General features: G+C 59.1%; 1 protein-coding gene across 5 annotated transcripts in view; it reads right to left on the reverse strand.

Moving 5' to 3' along the window:
- Positions 1 to 4058: 4058 nt before the first annotated feature.
- The window catches only part of SHANK3 (SH3 and multiple ankyrin repeat domains 3), a 60355-nt gene continuing 45723 nt past the window's right edge, over positions 4059 to 18690 (reverse strand). For 2 of the 5 annotated variants that reach the window (XM_033233375.1, XM_033233374.1), the window contains 2 exons: positions 14761 to 17014; positions 4059 to 6546 (listed from right to left, as the gene is read on the reverse strand). In XM_033233375.1, coding sequence (XP_033089266.1) covers positions 5955 to 6546; positions 14761 to 17014 — 2846 coding nt within the window. In that variant the 3' untranslated portion in view covers positions 4059 to 5954. The remainder of the gene's footprint in view (positions 6547 to 14760; positions 17015 to 18690) is intronic. The other 3 variants (XM_033233377.1, XM_033233376.1, XM_033233378.1) reach the window with 3 other exon arrangements.

An 18690-nucleotide genomic window follows, 5' to 3' on the forward strand; every position in this document is an offset into this window, starting at 1 on the left:
TGACATACTGGAGTGTTGGGAGATCTCATTGCCCCCATCTGGGTGCCAGGGCATGTCCTACCCTCTACTTGAATATAGTCTCATATCCCTGTCTAAGTGGCATGGGGCTTTCATCTCCTTTGCCAGAGTGTCATGAGATCTCCTCTATTCTGGGTGTCCAAAGTTCTCATCTCAACCCCTTGAGGTCTGGAGGTGTTCTCACCTCTTCCTGGTTGTCTGGAGGTCTCATCTCCCTTACCTGAGAGTCATGAAACCTCCTATCTCCTATATGCCCTATCTGGTCAAGACACTTTATTTCCTCCATCTGAGTGTCAGGAGATTTTTTTTACCTTTATGTCAGGTAGCCTTACTTCCTCTAGCTGAAGGGCAGGAGGACCTGTTTCATGACTTGTATGTTAATAGGTTTCAGCTCCACTACTGAGTGTTAGGAGGCCTCACTTATTTTAACTGACCACCAAATTGTGTCTGATAAATAACCAGAAAAAGACTTTGGAAATACAGTTCAAGAAATGGCAAGAAGAATTCAAGAAGTGGGCCCAAGTGCAAACAACATTCATGCCTGTAATCCCAGCGCTTTCAGAGGCTGAGGCAGGAAGATCACTTGAGCTCAGGTGTCGCAGACCGGCCTGGGCAACATGGCAAAACCCCGTCTCTATAAAAAATACAAAAATTAGCCAGGTGCAGTGGCGCCTGTGTCCCAGCTACTCAGGAAGCTGAGGCAGGAGAATCATTTGAACCTGGGAGACAGAAGTTGCCGTGAGCCAAGATAGCACCATTGCACTCCAGCTTAGGCAATGGGGGTTAAACACCGTCTCAAAAGAAGAAAAAAAATATTAAAGTTTTGACTGTTAAAGAAAATATTATTCAAGTTTTTTAATGGATAGCACCTATTTCTTTACAAATGTTTAGGAAGTATCAATAACAAAGTCTGAAGACCCAATGTCATCATGGTCTAAGACTATTATGGTTTGACTCTGCAAATCTTACCCACTTCTGATTCTAGAAGGGGCTGCCAGTCACTGTGCCTGCCCCTGGCTATAGTGATGGTTGCAGGAAAAGTACCTGGCCCAGCCCATTTAATTTTCTCATTTAATCTAATGGAAGCAACAGACATCTCAACTCAGAGTGACTTTGTTTGACCTTCTTCATGCTGTTCCAAGAGCGAAGGAGAGATGGGTGACAGGTCTGGGGCCAGAAGGTGGGGTCCCATCCGAGGGCATGGTTCAGGCTGAGGCAGAGTGCCCAGCCCAGGGGGCAGGATGGGGGCTGCCCCTCAAACTCCTCCCTGTTCTCTGCTTCCACCCCAACCCCCAAGGACCCCTCCAGCTCATCCCAGCCATTCTTGCTGCTCCTGCTCACCCCAACCACCCGTTGCCTTCGCCAGCCATATCCACTTCTGTCCCCATTCCTTATTTACCCGGGCCATCCAACTCCCACCCCAGGTTTTCTCACCCTGATCTCCAATCCCTTCCAGCCCCTAATCGCCTATTCTTCCGTTCCTGTCCCCACCGCCCTCTGTGAGGAGCAGAAACCTTATCCATCCATCCTCAATGTCCAGCCAGCCAGGAACACAAGAAGATCCCAGAGGGAGTCAGAATGGTTGAGGCAGTGAAACCTTGAGGGCCACAAAGGGGTGGGTTTCGGGTCTTCACCCAGGGGAAGCAGGTGCCTCAGGGGTGGTTTAAGCGAGCAAGTGAGGGTCTGCATGGTGCCATGGAGAAGGACGGAGGCCCTTTGAGGCTATGGATGATGACAGCTTGAAAACCACCCTCAGGCTGGGCAAGGTGGCTCACGCCTGTAATCTCAGCACTTTGGAAGGCTGAGGAGGGTGGATCGATTGAAGCCAGGGGTTCTAGACCAGCCTAGGCAGCAAAGTGAGGCCCCCATCTCTACCAAAAAAAAAAAAAAAAATAGCCAGGTGTGATGGCCCACGGCTGTGGTCCCAGCTACTTGGGAGGCTGAGGCAAGAGGATCGCTCGATTCCAGGAGGTTGAGGCTACAGTGAGCCACGATCTTGCCACTGTATTCCAGCCTGGGTGACAGGGTGAGACCTTGTCTCAAAACACAACAAAAGCAGCCTCCATGTCCTGGCCCGGCCCCAAAGTTGTCCACAGGTCTTGGGAGTGGCTGGGGGCTGCCAGCCCACAGGAAGAGCAGAGGCCACACAATTTCAAATTTTCAACATTTCCTAATCTTCATCTCATTTTCGGATTAGAAACTGAGGCCATCATAAGGAAAGGGCTGCACAGGAAGTCAAGGAGGGGGGCCATGCAAGGGTCTGAGTGTGGGAACAGGGGGCCCCTGACTCGCTCTAGGCCTGAGTGTGCGGCATCAGGAGGGTGGGTCTCCCCAGGCTGCAGCTGGAACCCTGGGTCTCCACAGGAACTCGGAGTCTGGGACTCATGGCACTTCTCCACGGTGCCACTGGCCCCACCCCTGGCTAGGGTTAACCTCAGAGCCAAGGTATGCGATTGTCATTCTATCATATTCACGTGCCACCTCAACCCAGTGTATACAGGCTCTGAAACCACTGCCCCTCCTGTAAGCAACCCTCCCCTCCAGGGAGGTCACATCTCTGCAGCCCCGGCCCTCTCTCAGAGCTGAGTCCTGTGCCCTCTACTTTCTCACGGCTCCCTCTTGATTGCCTTTGCCCACTTGCCTTACTGTTTACCCTTCAAGACATAGCTCACCACCTCCTTCCACTCAGCAGGGGTCTCTGTCCCTCCTGTTGGCTGGCCACCCCCACCAGGTGCCACCCAGGACATGTCTTTTTTACCTCATTATCGACTGCTTGTGACTGCCTGTGGGCTCCTGCAGGACAATGTCCTGTCTCTGGTGCCTGGCTCGGGGTGGGAACAAAAAGTAAACCTCACATCCAACTGGCCAGACAACCCAAGGTGAAAAGCACCAACTTGCTCTAATTTGAGATAGCACCAGGGCTGTGCAGATGCAGAGACTGACCTCTAACTCAGACTCCAGGGAGGGCGGGTCAGAGAAGACATCCTGGAAGACAGGATCCAGAGATCAGCCTCCAAGCTATGTATGCTCGATGCAGGCGAACGATGGGTGATCCAGGCAGAAGGAGGAGGGCATGTGTGACATAGAGCCCTGAAGCGTCATGGTGGCTCAGGGACTGCAGGAGGTGAGGGGAGACTGGCGAGCAGCATGTGTGCATGCAGAGGGGGCAGGGGATGCTGGCAGGATCACAGCAGCACTGGCTGGGCCGGACTGGCTCATGGGGTCCATCCACCAGCTGCATTTACAGACAGGCTAGTGTTTGTGAGCAGAGGGCAGAAATGGAAACAGAAAAACTAATGAATCAGCAGGGAAGGACTGAGGCCTAAATTTGGTCTGCAGCCGTGGGGTAGGACAGTTGCGAGAGATGTGAGGGGGTTCCAAGACAGGAGCAGCAGAATTTAAAAACAACTGGACACTGGAGGGAGCAAGTCTTTTTTTTTTTTTTTTTTTTTTTTTGAGACGGAGTCTCGCTCCGTCGCCCAGGCTGGAGTGCGGTGGTGCGATCTCCACTCACTGCAAGCTCCGCCTCCTGGGTTCACACCATTCTCCTGCCTCAGCCTCCCGTGTAGCTGGGACTACAGGCACCTGCCACCGCGCCCGGCTAATTTTTGTATTTTTAGTAGAGACGGGGTTTCACCGTGTAAGTCAGGATGGTCTCGATCTCCTGACCTCGTGATCTGCCCGTCTCGGCCTCCCAAAGTGCTGGGATTACGGGAGTGAGCCACCGCACCTGGCCAAGCAAGCAAGTCTTAAACCCTAGCCTTAAAACCTGGCAGAGGTCATGGGGGACAAGCGGCCTCCAGCTTAGGCGATGCTACTCAGTGAGTTGGTAAACAGAGAAAAGCCTTCGGTGCAGGGGGCATGGGCTGAGTTCCAAAAGACTCGGAGAAGATGCTGGAAGATGCCGGGTGCTTAGGCATGGAGGTCAAAGATATGGATCCGGGAGTCACCCGTGCATGTGGTCCAGGCTGAGGAGGTTTGTGTGGCCTGTATGAGGGACAGAGACAAATATCCCCTCAAGCAGGCAACTGAGACATGGCTTCATTTCTTATAAATTTATTACATAATAATATTATAATAATTATCAATAATAATATAAGAAACATAGATCTCTGTGGGGTGTATCACAACGTCAGGGTCAGGAGGCCTCAGGACTGGAGCAGGGGGTGAAACCCCCCGGATGGAACTCCATACAAAAGGAGGTGAAGCGGAACTGACCCTGTAAAGTTAAAAACCCAAATTGAACGGAACCAAAACCCACAGGTGAGTGTGAGACCGAGTGTGTATGTGGCAGTCTGTTATAGTGACTGCTGCTGTGTGACCTGGACTGTTGGCGGAAGGGTGAGTGGGTGTGACTCTGCGCCCAGGGAGTGGGGCCAGTGGGCCAGGGCGGGGCGGGCAGGCACAGACCGGCGTGCCAGGCCCCTGGGTTGTGAAAACTTCTGTTTTCTGTCTTTTTTTTTTATTTTATTAAAAAAAGCTAGAAATATAAACAGAAACTTGTGAGTGACGTGGATGGAGCTTAGTCCAGACTCCAAACCCTAGGTTTAAAAACGTCCCAGGGCCCCCACCCCACAGGTCATTGCTGAGTGTGAGGAGTCACAGTGTGGGGGGCTGGGCACCCTCGGGGGTCTTTGACTCTCCCCAGGGCCAGTGGTGGCCTGACTCTAGGGGTCCCCCTAGGATCCCCTCAGAAGCCCAAGGTGGGGGCGCTGCCTCCAAGGGGCCCTTGGGGCCTCCCCAAGCAGCAGGGATTCACCAGGGACCCCCGCTCAGGCTGGGTGAGGCTCTGGAAGGACAGGCTGGGCAAACAGCAGGACCCAGGGTGAAGGATGGCCTCTGACTTTCTTTGGAAGAGGAGACAGGGTGCTCTCACAGGCACACCCCATGCATGCACACTGTGCACGCCTCCACAGCCCCACGCTAGTCCAGAGCAGCCCCTGGGCCACTCAGTAATCAGGCACACACATGGCTCCCACGTGCTCAGACGCACCCAGTTTCACCCACACACACAAAGGGCAGGACAGGAGACTTTGGGGTCCAAGGCAGGGAGGCTTCTCTGCTGTAGTTGCCCAAGAGCATGGGGACCAAACTGGCCCCCTCCTTGGGGAGAGACCCTGTGAGGAAGATGGCTGCGGTGGAGCGGCAGGGCCCTGCCCTCACCTCCCCCCCCCGGCCGATGGTCTCCCAGGCCGGCTGGTCCCGCGGGTGCACAGCAGGACCCGCGGCCTGCCGCCCCTCCCCCCACGAGCAGCACCTGAAAGGTCGGTGGGGCACACTAGAGCTCAGCGAGGGGAGGGGCCGAGCTGGGGCCCCAGGGCGGGCCACTAGGGCCCTGGCCAACCCCAGACCAGCTGGAGCGTCCCCTGCCCCGTTGTGGGGTGGCAGTGGCAGTGAGGGGCCGGAGATGGAAGACTGGGCAGCTGCAGTGGGACCAGTGGAAGTAGAAGGGAGGGGAGAGGAAACTATTACGGACAGAGATATTTGTTCCTTTTCTCGTTCCAAATATAGAGTGGATTAAAATATGCAAAACAGGGGGGCTCCTTGGCCCCCATCGAGAATCCCAATGTCTCCCCCCTCCCCCCGAGTCACCAAGGCGGGTCCTGACCTCGCATGCTGGACTAGGTTCCCCCTCTGGGAGAATGGCCACCAGGAGCTGTGAAGGCGGTGGTCAGGCTAGAGCACCCCACCCCCGGCCCCTTCCGCCCCAGCCTCCCTGGTCCACGCCCTTCCTGACTGTGTGCTGGGTGGGCTGGCGGCGGTGAGAGCACTAAGCAATGTACAGGGCGAGTCTCCGAGCAACTGCAAACAGGACGATTCATGCAACATTCCTGGCCCGGGCGCCGTCGTTAGGGGCAGGCCGAGCCCGCGGCCCGGGGTGGGGGTGGGGGGCCCTGCCGGCAGGGCACGGCCGGGGCGGGAGTGGGGGTGGGGCGTCAGCTGCCGTCCAGCTGCCTGAGCGCGCGCTCGATGTTCATGCGGTGGCCCACGCGCGTGACGCCCAGCTCCACGAAGTCGTCCTTGGTAAGCGCGGGTAGGTGCGCGCCTTCTATCTCATGGTCCTCGAAGCGGTCGCGGTGCTCGCCCAGGTGGATGCTCTCCAGCCAGTCGCCCACGTCGAACTTGCTCCAGAGCTGCAGCGGCTTCTGCTGGAAGGGTCGGCGTGGGCCGGGGGCGCCGGGGCCAGGGCCGGACGCGGGCGAGGGCAGCGGCGACGGCGAGGGGGAGCGGCTGCGCGCGCTCACGCTGCGCACCACGAAGCGCACCTCCTTGGGCTCGTGCGGGATGGAGAGGCTGGACGACTTGAGGATGGTGGGGGGCGTGAGGCCGAAGGGCCGCCCTGCGCCCCCCGCGCCCGCCCCCAGCCCCTCCACCCGCTCCAGCGACGCGGGCTTCACCGGGCTCGGGGCGCGTCGCGCCACGGGGTAGCGGCCGCTGGGCCTCACCGAGTAGGAGGCCCCGCCGCCCGGGCCCCCGGGGCTGCGCTGCGCTGAAATGGAGCTCAGCTCACCGAGGCTGCTGAAGAGCCTGCGGAGGGAGAGGGGTCAGCGCCAGGTGAGGGGCGCACAGCCAAGGGGGGACGGGCGGAAGGGAGCGGGCAGGGTCCAGGAGGAAAAGGGCTGGGGCTGGGGCTGGGGGCTGGGGCTGGCGGGAGTAGCCCGGCCAGAGGAAGAAATAAGGGTGGGATCCTATGGTTACCCTGGCCCTTTCGTTTGGCCCCTGGGACCAGAGCCAGTGACTGGCTGGAATATGAGGAATGACTGGTGGCCCCCTCCACTCCATCCAGGCTCCAAGTGCAGCCCAACCAAAAGAAAAGACAGCCTCTCATGGCAAAGGGCTGGCTTCTCCCTCCTGCCAGCGTCCGACACTGGCTCTGGGCATGGCGGGATCCACAGATGCCCTGGACGGTAAGACTTGGGCAGTACCCTTCACTGCCCACCCCCCACACAGCTCTGCTCTCATGAGAAGACCCAGGGGACCCTGGGCTCGTTCCAGGGACAGCTGAGTCGTGATAAAGGCTGGCAGCAGCACGAGGTTGAACAGGTCCGTGACACAGGAGACAGACACCAGGCAGGGCTCGTACCCGTATGGAGCAGCAGCACATGCAGGGCAGGTGTGAGGCCGTGCACACCCACAGCACAAAGGCAGCCTCCTGCACAGACAGCACACAACAGCAGCAACGGTGCCCACACGCATTACAGACATGCCGCAGTGGCAGCAGCACACACACGCAGACACGCAACACGCACACATGCACGCACGCACACACGCAAGAACCGACAGCAGCTCACTTCCCAGCCTCACCTGACAGGACCCTAGAGCTCTAGCCCCTCCTTGGCTCTGCCGTGGTGGGAGGCCTACCTGAGGTGATAGCTCCACAGAAAACCCACTCCCATGTCCCCCCATTCCCATCCCTATCCCCACTGGGTCAGGGGAAGCCTCAAGGGGCTGTCAGTGGCACCAGAGCCTCTCACAGCCACGCAGAGCAGAGACCCAGGCAGACAGGCACAGCGTGTGGACGGCAAGAGGCATGGGATGAGCATGCTCACTTACACAGCCGGCGCTCGGGACCACGGCGCAGCTCGACAGAGCAGCCACATGCAGATGGGCAGGAGAGAGCAATGAGAGAGAGAGTTAGCCGGCCAGGCCCACGCGACCCACAGCTGCAACCACACAACGGGCAGCCAGGTGTGGAGGGAGGAACTCAGGTGCAGAGGGCCCAGCTGCTGTGGGAGGGACAAAGTTGGAGCTGCTGGTGGAGGAGAGGCGCCTGTGCAAGTCTCCAAGTGCAGGTGAACCACAAGCGTGGCCGCAGTGCTCAGCAGGTGCCTGGCGCCTGGGGGTGCTGAGCCCCTGACATCCTCTTTGGCCGGACCCCTCTCCAGTGGCCCTCTCACCCCCTCCCTGCCCCTGCCAAGGCTGAGTCCCCCCGCCACAACCTCTGTGCTGTCCTCACCACACAGCATCACCAGTGCCTGCTCCACACAGGCATGGGGCTCCCCTTAAAGCAGGTTTCGTCTTTTGTCTCCCACCTGTGGGAGGTCAGCCCTCTGTGGAGATCTGAGCTCTGTCTCTCCCATGGGACCTCATTTCTGTCCTCTCCTCAGCCTCTGTCCCTACTGCCTCCTCCCAGCTGCTCAGATCCAGAGCAGAGCTTCCTGAAGAGACCATACTATGCCCCTCAAAAGAAAGGGGCTTCAAGAACACCTGAGGTGGGCCTTAGCACAGGCACCAACCACCAGAATAAGCTGTCTTTGCTCCCACTGGATCTGGCCTCCATGGATCCACCTGCACAGGGAGGCAAAGTGGGGAAGCAGCCAGGGTTGGGAGGGAATTCCCGAGGGGAGGTGCTGGGTGGTGTTAGGTCAGGGGGGCCCCCTGGGGGTGTGTGCCCAAGTGGTGGTGACTGCTGGAGGGGTTTGCCAGGGGAGACTCCGAGAGAATCACTCTGAGGGACCTGACTGGGGACACCCAAAGAGGAACAGGACCAGGAATATGCACCTGGTCTCTACGCACCAGACCCGACACAGTGGCCCTGGCCTGGGGACCTGCATCACAGGATGGACACCTATCCTGGCCCTGGCCCTGCCCCTGCCCCTGCCCCTGCCCCAAGGCTTAGCTTTCAATGGAGTTGTGATGGCAGGTGTACCTGGAGTCTCAGGTGTGACTGAAGCACACTGATGAGTTGCAGGACCACAGAAGTGAAGGCAGAGGCACAGGGCAGGCGTGGGCAGCACAGCCGGGAGGCTCGGCTGGAGCCCAGAGCAGGGTCTGGGCTCCAGGAGGTCCAAGCTGGGCAGAGCAGAGTTGTGCCTGTCTGGGTAGTACTGGCAGGGGCTGAGCTGGAGACCTGGGCAGAGGGCAGGCTGGCTCCAGAGGCACCCAGGGAGCCAGAGGGCAAGAGACGTGAGGAGAGCCAGTCACATTGCTCCCACCTCCCAGAGCATGCTGGAGATGTCAGGAGGCCAAGAGGAAACGCCCAAGGACGGCTGTACCCTCCAAAGGCCCCAGGGCACAGGAGGGAGGGGCCTGGGGTCACCCATGGCCCAGGTGTCTGCTTCTTTCTCTTGGGGAACAGGGTACTGCCCACACCATCCCCAGGGCACAAACCCGAGCAGTCTCCATGTCTGACTTCCATGTTTCCATGGCCTCCCTGCACACCCACCGTCACTCTCAGCCATCTCGCCACCTCCCTGGCCAGGCTCCGGCGGCTGAACAGCCGCACCACAGCACCTGCCAGCCTCCCAAAGAGCTTCTGGGCCACCTCCCTTCTAACACATGATACCTCGCCAGGCACCATCACCCACGAACACCTCCAGCAGCCGCCCTGAAGAGGCTGAGTTCAGACCACGCTGAGGACCCCACGGCCCCACGTCTTTCCACCTACATTTGAATCCTGCACTGTCTGTTTCCCAGTGACTCTCAGCCAGTGAGAGAGGTCTGGCCTTGCCACACCCTCCCCACTCCGACCTCTGCCCCGCAGTTGCCCAGGCCGTCAGCAAGACCCCGCTGCTGACCTGTTCATCTGTTTCCCTTCGAGACATTCTTTCCTAGGCCTCTTCCTTCCTAGATGGATTTTTGGAGTTCCCCTCTTCTTAGTTTGCAATTTCTCCTGGGCAGCATTATCCACTCACACCGTTTGCTACGGCCAATGTGCCCAGGAATGCTACATGTAAGACCCAGATAGTCTCTGATGAGTTCAACACCTCTACTGGGGTATCCACACATGTTCCTCCATCCCTAACTCAGTGAATGGCACCCTGTCATTGCCACACACAGAGCCTGGGAGCCACCATCAGCTCCTCTCTTTACCCTACAACCAATGACCAACTCCTAATATCAACCCAGACCTCCTCCTTCCCCCTAGCCATTTCTGGATCCAGACCGTTCATGGTCTCAGGCCCTTCACTCCACTTCTTACCAGTTCTCCTTGCCTCCTGGTACCCAGCACAAAGCCAGAAATATCAGATGCACTAACAAAATGCAACAATAGTACGACATGTCCCTGCCAGGCGTGCCCAACTCGGTCAGCCCACTGGGACCAACAGGCGGGAAAATGTGCACACTCCGGCCCTGGTTACTGCCTCGGGCCTTCTGCCACTGCACTCACATGGGGTAGGTCTAGGCCTGTGGCCTTTGGAAACTAGGGCCCTCATTAAGGGAACTAATTCTCAGAGGAGCACAAAACCAGACATGGGCTCTCAAGCTTCTGGTGCATCCTCTGCAGTAACATGTCTTGCTCCTCACACCCCACCTGTTTCCAGCTCCAGCTCTGATGGGCCCCAGTGTCCTATAACCCCTCCTCTGTACCTCCTTCCTACTCCCTGAACAGGCTTCAGGGATCCTGGGAACACACCTGCCCCAGCTGCATGTGGCCTGCAGGGTCCCCACTGGCAGGCATGTGACACATTCAGTCTGGGTTTCAATAGAGCAGGCCCTACTGGCCTTGGCCCTGCTTACCAGTGTGATCCGCCAAGCACACAGTGCTTTGTTCACATCCCTGACAAATATATTAGCAGGCAGGGTCTGCAGCAGGCCATTAGGGCAGGGTTTCTTGACCATTTTGAGGAACACGGGTCTTCTGTGAGATCTAGGAACTGACTCTAGCAGGTCTGGAGACCACAGCACACAGTGCCCTCCTCCACATGAGCTTGTCAAAGGCACCAGAAGTACTGCAGCAAATAACCTCTTTTTGTGTTTCCAAAGCTATTTTGCCATGAACTTTACCTACAAAACCAGATGTTAGAGTCCCATGTAAAGCTAAGTACCAAGGCAGGAGTGAGCCTCGCTGTGGACCTCAGACCCCACCTGGGATTCAGATCCGAGCATGGGGCCTGGAAGACAAATGGAGTTTAGAGCCAGGTGTGGAGCCAGGGTCTCAGAGACAAGTGTGAGCCTCAGACAGCTGGGGTGCCTGTGGCCAGTTGTAGGGCTCAGAGTCAGGTCTGAGTCATGCCCAAATGCAGCCTCAGAGTCAGGTGTGGGGCCCAGAGACCAAGGAGGGGCTCTGGGCAGATGAATGGTCTGTCCAGCAGGGCTAGACTTGGAACTGGGAGCACAGAGCAGGTGAACAATCTGGGATCAAGGATTCAAAAGGCCAAAGGTCCTGCACCTTCCAGAGGCAGCATGAGAGTGCCACATTCTCCAGCTTCCCCTGAAAATCAAAGGTGGCCCCAGAGATGATCATTTTTCCACAGGTTACCGAGGTTGGGTTCCATGACATACAGGACAGCTTAACTTGCCCAGAAAGCTCTCAGGCCCCAGAACACCTTGTGGCTAAGGTACATCAGGAATGAGTCATCTGTGGAAAGGTGAGTAGGCACTCCCTTCCTCGTGGTGTCGGTCAGGGAGGAGAAGGATGGGCCTGGCAGACAAACACTGTGGAACACAAGGGGCTGGAGACACGGCTCAGGATATGGCCCTGAGGGTAACCTAGCGCCTCTGCCAGGACTGGCCCTGGGAAGGAAACAGTCATACCTGGATGTCAGAACCTCCCACACTTGAGACAGTTCCACCAGCAGTTTTATCCCTAAGTGAGGAGTGAGTACCAGACTCCGGCCACTAGGGGCTGCAGGACAAGAGCTGACAACAGCCGTGGTGGGCAGACAAAGGACCAGATCTGAAACAGGACCGGACTCAGACATCACCAAGTGTCCTGTGCTCCGGCCCGCTGCCTGCAGCCAGAAGCACCAGAAGTTAAGGGCCCAGGATGGGCAGTGGGGCCCCCTCCAGACGGCTGCAATTGAGCCCAGGTCTGAAGGCAAGAAGGAACACAAGAGGGTGAAAGGAAGAGTGAGCTGGAGCAGAAGGTAACACAGGCAAACTGAGAAGGAAAAGCAGGTCTGGGTGGGCCACTCAGGTGGCACCGGGTGCTGCTTATGACACACATGACCATGAAACAGAGGGGTGAGTCTGATGCACACACCTGCCACTTCTAAGTGGAGGGAAAGCCCATTGTGTGTCATCAGAAGGGATTTCACAACAGCAGCCCTCGATTACGGCAGCCAGAGAGCAGGGCTCATGGTCAGGCAGACCACCGCTCTGTCTGCAAGGAAACTCTGTGGTACCTCAGTTTCATTGTCTGGAACATGGAGATTCTGTTAGGGTCCGTCTACTGGAATGGTGTGAAGACAAACTGATATGGCAGGACCGTCTCCAACACCGCATCCAACAGGCTTAGACTCCACAAAGGACTCTACGACCTAGCCTAGGTGTCTGAGTGCCTGGGTGTCAGTGACAGCAGAGACAATGGCAGCTCACACCAGCGAGGGTCCACAGGCTCCAGCCCTGGGCCTGCTGGGTGCTTCACAGGTGATGCTGTGGGCAGCCTCGCGACAGCCTGTGCAGTCGGCTCACTGTAAATACACTTCACAGGGGAGAGATGGACATTCAGTGGCTGATCTAAGACTACAGCACTAAGCTGTGACCTGCTGAGCACTGACATCATGGCCCTCTGATGGCTCCAAGCCAACGACCAGCAAGGAAGTGAGTTGCTGACGCCGGTAGGGGCCGTGTCACAGCAGCATTGCTTGTTACAGGCTGTCCAGCATCTGGTTACTCCAGGGACAGCACTGGACGTCCATCTGGAGAGCCCCCGACCCTCACTCTCAGCACCTGCTTGCTAGGTGGGTGGATCCATCCCCCGGCTCCTGGGAGAACAGAGGACTCAAGCCCGGCCGGTGACAGCCCTATGTCCCCAGACCCCAGTGATCAGTCAGGGAAAAGCAGAGGACCCACAGGAACTCAATCAGAGATCAGAATTTTGCAGGAACTACTGAGTAAAAAAACAGACATCACGTAAGGGTGAGGGCTGCTGGTATGTCCTTCCCCATCCCACATCTGAGAAAGAAAAACTAACAGGGTCCTGGTGAAAGCCAGGGCCAAGGGATAAGAGAACCTTACCCCGACCAAGACAGAACGCTAAAGAGCCCTGTGGGAGGATGAACTCAGAGAAGGGGAACAGAGGTTCCGGCTGAGGAATCCCCTGACCCTGCCCTGCAGCTGCCTCACAGGAGAGGACAGGGCCAGTGATGAGACCTGGGCCCACCTGAGCCCAACCACGGGGGATCAACACCTGATGAGTCTGAACACTGAGTCGGTCCTTCTGTGGGTTTTCGTCCTAAGCCACCTCCCTAGATCTCAAATCACAAAAAACAGCATTTGCATTTTGCTTTGTTCTTTCATCCATTTAACAAATGTTTATTGAAGGCCTGAACCAGGCCAGGCACTGTGCTATGCACTTTTTAAAATAGCTTTGATTTTCATCAAGACCAAGAGGCAGAGAGGAGCGGAGGGAGAAGCAGACAGGGAAGATGGGGGGCTGGTCCGGTATGGGTCAGGAGACCCCAGCCTCAGGGGTCTGGTCCTGCACAGAGGCCCAGGACCAGGCTGCTGCTCATTCTGATTATAACACCCATTCTATGGGCACCTGCAACACCACAATGCTGGGAAGAAGGCTTTCTAGTCTGGCTGGGAGTTAGAAGAGGCTAAAAAGAGAGAGGACCCCAGAGCAATTCCCCAGGATGACAGGAGCTAGAGGCAGCATCCCGGGACTTGGGGAGGCCTCATGAGCTTCCCAAGCTCCCACTTGTCTTTTGAATCCTGAACTAAAGAAGGCAGAATGGCCAGGCCTTTGTAAGACCTGTAAAGTCCTTAAGTTCTGAACATGTTGCTATGCTGTGAACTCTGTCCTCCAAGGCTGACAGTACAGGGCCCACTAGATTGGTCTTCTGGGAGGCAAGGAGGAGGAGTCAAGAGGTGGCATCCACATTCCCCACCCCCAGACCCAAAGAGGGGAGGGGAGACCTAGGGGCACAGAAGGCAAAAGCAGCTTTAAAAAGGCAGACAAGGGGGCGGCTGGGGGATGACCAGCTCTGCCAGCAGCATCCATGCAGCCCATGGGCCTGAAGGGCTCCTCTTTGGAAGGAGCCTTGGGAGTGGGGTCCTCAAGGAAAGACCTATGGGATCAGCCCAGGGCTCTGGGAGCTGTGACAGCCTCAGCAGCAAGCCAGGCCCCTGCTCAGATCCTTCTGGATAGGGGCAGGACAGACAGGGAAGTGATGAGGAGAAGGCAAGAGGGCAGATGGCGTGACTTCCATCTATCTTCTTACTGCACTTTAGAAATGACACATGGGAGTCCATGTTTAAGGGATTCTAAGGTGGTGCCAAGAGACAAATGTTTCTAGGATGGGAAACAGAAAGTTAGTGGCAGATCCCCCAAAAGAAAAGGAGTCCATGTGCTCCAAGCTGCCAAAGGAGGCAAGGCAGGAGGCAGCTCTAAGGCAGAGGGTATCAGCCACACTGGGCAGCCACGTGGCCACAGAGGATGGGAGGAGGGAGACGCACCTCCAAAGTAAAACACAAAACAACCCTTAATGGTAAAGACAGCCTGCGTCAGGAGCCAGAGAACCCACAGGAATCCCTGGGGCCAAGAGCCTCCAGGAGGGCCATGGACACTCATGTCCAACCTGAGTCTCTGAGGGAAGCCCAGCTCCCATTTCTGGCACCAACAGGGACACAGTGAGCACCAACCCTGATGTGTCAGACGCCCAGAAGAACCTCCTCTCTCAGGCAGGCCAAGCAAGACCGGATTCAGAGGTGGATGGTGGGGGTGGGTTGGGGGTTGCCACAGAAGGAATGGAACAGAACAAGGAGGAACAGGAGAGCCAGAGAACAGACAGGAGGAAGGACAGAGGGGGCCACCGACAAGGCACGAATCCCTCCCCACACCGCCCTGCTCACCGAGCTGCTGCGATGGGCGACTTCTTGGCAGGGTCCAGCAGGCTGCCCAGGCCACCAACTGGTTCCTCCCCCAGGGAACGCGTGTCTTTGTTCAGCTGCTGCAGGCGGGAGCTGAGCTCACTGATCACAGTTGGTTTGTCGTCTTCAGGCCCAGGGAGCCCCCGGCTCTCCACGGGGTCCCCCCATAGCTTGGACCTTCTCTGGAAGAGGTAGCGAGGACGGGCAGGCCCGGCGGCAGAGGCCAGCCCGGCAGAGGCGGCATGGTGCTGCTGGGCCATGAGCTCGCTGTCCGAGGACTGCTTCAGCAGCGGGTCCCTGAAGGTCACCGGCCCCTTCCCCAGCGGGGACTTGAGCTTAGGCTTGGGAGGCACTGGTGGCTTCTCGAGTAGAAAAGTGTGTCCGTCAGCGAAGGAGGTGTGGGTGTCGGTGAGTTCCCCGCTCTCCGAGCTCAAGGTGGACATGCTGGACACCGTGGAGATGGTGCTTGTGGTCTCCAGGTGGGGGTCACTGGAGCTGCGTGTGTCAGCCTCCTCCACCCCAGAGTCGGCTGCAGACTCAGGGGCAGGGGGTGGCTCACTGCTGGGCTTCCCTGAGGCCGGGCTGGGCACCGTGGTGGGCGAGGGGCCCGGGCCAGCAAGTGGGGTGGCCAGCAGGACCCCGTTGGCAAACTCTTCAGGGGGTGGCACCAACCCAATTCGGGCCAGCTCCTCCCTGGTCTCCTCATCGCTGGACGACAGCTGGGCGGGTGGCAGGTTCACAGCAAACACCAGCTCTGGCTCTTCCTCTGAGCTGCCCTGGCCTGGCCCGGGGTCTGCTGGGGTGCCGCCAGGGGGCTGGGCCCGGGGGCTGGGCAGGGGCTCTGCCACAGCTGCTGACTGCATGGGGGCCGGGGCCAACTCCGGGGTGCCCGGGCGCTCCTCTTCGGCCCCCGCCAGCCTGCTGGGCTCCTGCCCGTTGCTGGTGGCGTGCACAACAATGAGGCCAGCTGGCCGCTGCAGGGATGTGTCCAGGACGCTGAGGATCATGGACTTCTTGTCCTCGGGTGACTTCCGCTCCTCCCGGGGGGCCTTCTCTGCCTCCCTGCGAGCAGGCACAGGAATCCAGGCCGGGCTCCGTGGGGAGAAGGCTGGGGGAGCCAGGGACCCTCGCTCTGGGTCCCGGGCCTGCACATCCACAAACAGGGGTCCGGGGCGGTCGGCGTCGGGGCTGTGCACGGGTGTCGGGGACCGGGAGGGCGCCTGGGAGGCCAGAGCCCGCTCTCGGGCAGCCAGGGCAAGGGCCAGGGGTGAGCTGGGGTCCAGGGGTTTGCCGGTGAGTGGGTGGATGAAGGTGGAGCCCGAGGGCCCGAGGCTCGGGCCGCTGACCAATGGCTTCAGAGCAGACACCGGGGAGGGCAACAGCAAGTCGCGGCCGGCGGTGGGGCCGGTCCCCAGGAGGCGCTCGTCGATGGAGCGGGAGGGCTGTAGGGATGGCAGGTCCGCGCTGGGGGCGCTGCCCTCGATGGCGCCCACGGACAGGAACACAGTGGAGCGGCGCCGCTCCTCCAGCCGCCGGTCCTTGGCCGGGCCCGGGCCGCCGAACGCGAGCCCTGGGCCATCGCCCGCGCCGTAGTCGAGGCCGCCCGGGCGGGGACCGCGGTGGGTCGGGGAGGGCTCGCGGGCGAAGCTGCCGCCGACGGGACCGGGGCTGCCCACGGCCAGGGCCGCGCGCTCCTGCGCGTCCTCCACCTGCAGCTGCTTCACCAGGGGGCTCTTGCGGCGCTGCGGCTTGGACGGCGCGAAGAGGCTGGCGCTGAAGGCGCCCAGGTTGGCGTAGGGGCTGTCGGGGCCGGGCGGCCGCGGCCGGCGCTTGGGTCTCTCGGGCGGGGTGGCCGCGGGCGGGGGCCGAGGGGCGTCGCCCACCTCGGGCGCCGAGTCCTGCAGGATGATCATGGAGCGCGCGCGCTTCTGCCGCTCGGGATAGGGCAGCGGGCCAAGGGCCGCACCCGGCTCGTACAGGCCGGCAGCCCCTGCGCCCAGGCGCGCCTCCAGGCCGGGCTTGAAGCTGGAGCGCACCGTGTCATAGGCTCTGCCCGGGGGGGGCGGCGGCGAGAAGGCTGGGGGCGGCCCCGAGTCGAAGTAGTAGGGCGCGGGCGGGGGAGGCGGCGCGGTCTGCGGCGGGGGCGGGATGCCGCGACCCTCGCGCACCGGGTCTTGCATCGAGGTGCTCCGCGGGAAGCGCCCTTCCAGCAGGGACGCCAGCTTCTCGTCCTCCCCTGCGGACGGAAGGGCCGGTGAGGCCAGCCAGGGCGCTGGGGCGGGGGCGGGGGGGGGGGTGCTGCCTTCCGAGAAGCTCCTGGGGACCCCGGCACCCCCTCCCACAGAGGCCAGCCTTGCCCCGACTCCACCCCGGGGCAGCCACCGTCCCGGACACGACGGACGCCCACGGCAGAACCCAGCGCGGCGCGAGGCGCTAGAATGCTCGGGAAGATGGGGTTGGGGCCAGTGGTGGGCGGGGAATGGAGAGCAGGGGAGAAACAGGGAGCCCAGAGCACGGGCTCCGAGCAAGACCCCAGTCTGCGCTGGTCCCTGGACGTCCAAGCTCTGTGCCCCAGGCCCAAGGCCGCACGGGGAGGGTTCTTGTGAGGAGAGCAGGAGAGAGGTGTGCGTTCAGTTACAGGATGGAGGAGGGTCCCCGAGAAAGGACACAAACTCTGATGACCTGGGTTGGGGCCAAGACCTGCCCAAACCCAGGGACATCAAGCAGGCCCTAAGAAGATATCCCAGGAAGGCAGGGACAGCCCCGCAAGACATGCAGACAGAACTGGTGAGGGGCTTGGAGGGGCCAGTACAGGGCTCCTCACCCCAGAATGAACAAGGCCGATGCAACCGGAGGTGAGAGGAAGATGGTCGGAAATAAGCAGGAGTGAGACACTGGCAGGATGAGGGTTAGGGCTGTGGCCACTGAAGCCAGGCCTCAGGCAGAGAAAGAGCTAATGCCCAGGTAAGGAGGTGCCCTGTGGAAAAAGCCTTGAGAGGCTCCTTCCAGAGATCCACATGGGTGGGTGATGCAACCACAGTGGCTGAAATTCAGTCACGTTGGGTGACTGGGTGAAGGGAAGAATGGATAGATGAATTAAATTGGGAACTGCAGACTGAGCACCCAGCATGTTTCATTTTAACCCTACTGGCAGCGTGACCCCAGGCCAATCCCTGAGCCCCTCTGAGCTTCAGTTCTTCTATGGTCAAAACAGGCTTAAAATGAACCCCCCTCTGCATGCCTTGCTCAGACGTCATTGTTAGGATCCTGTACAAGGGCTGGAGTGCTCAGGGCTCTCATGATCCTGCTGTCCAGCCAGAACCTGGCACAACCTTCTGAGCACCCCTGTGGACATCATGATGTGGACACATGTGCTGTAGGTGTGTTCAGTGAGGCTGCAGGGGGCGGATGGCCCCACACCCATGCACCCAGGTCTCGTGGTGCCCCTGTTCCCAGCCTCACTGAGACTGGTCAACATTTTTATGAACTTGCTACAATATAGGCTGCCCGTTCCTGACTGCATCCTCCTCCAGCCACCGCAGTGCTAATACGGCAATACTACACTGCTTATTGCTGGGCATAATATCTCCTTGTAGCCAAGGTACCAAGGGTGGGCTTTTGTGTACAGAGCTAGGCTTAAATTTTAGATCTGCTAGGTACTGACATTCCTTAACCTCTAGGAACTTCAGTTTCCTCATGCCAAGAGGACAGCCTGCACCTACTGTCGGGCAATTTCACCTTTACAGTACAGGGCTGAACTGCAGCAGTATCCCAGGAAGGGGCCCGAGGTCATCATCATCGTTATTTGTAGGTCTGCCTTCCCCCCACCCCCAACCGCTGGACACAGAAATTGTGCCTAGTTCGTCCTGGGTCTCCTGCTGTGTTCCCTGCACTGTGTATGAACGCGCAGCG

The sequence above is a fragment of the Trachypithecus francoisi genome, unplaced genomic scaffold, assembly GCF_009764315.1.
Source record: "Trachypithecus francoisi isolate TF-2019V2 unplaced genomic scaffold, Tfra_2.0 Lachesis_group14, whole genome shotgun sequence".
Classification (NCBI taxonomy): domain Eukaryota; kingdom Metazoa; phylum Chordata; class Mammalia; order Primates; family Cercopithecidae; genus Trachypithecus; species Trachypithecus francoisi.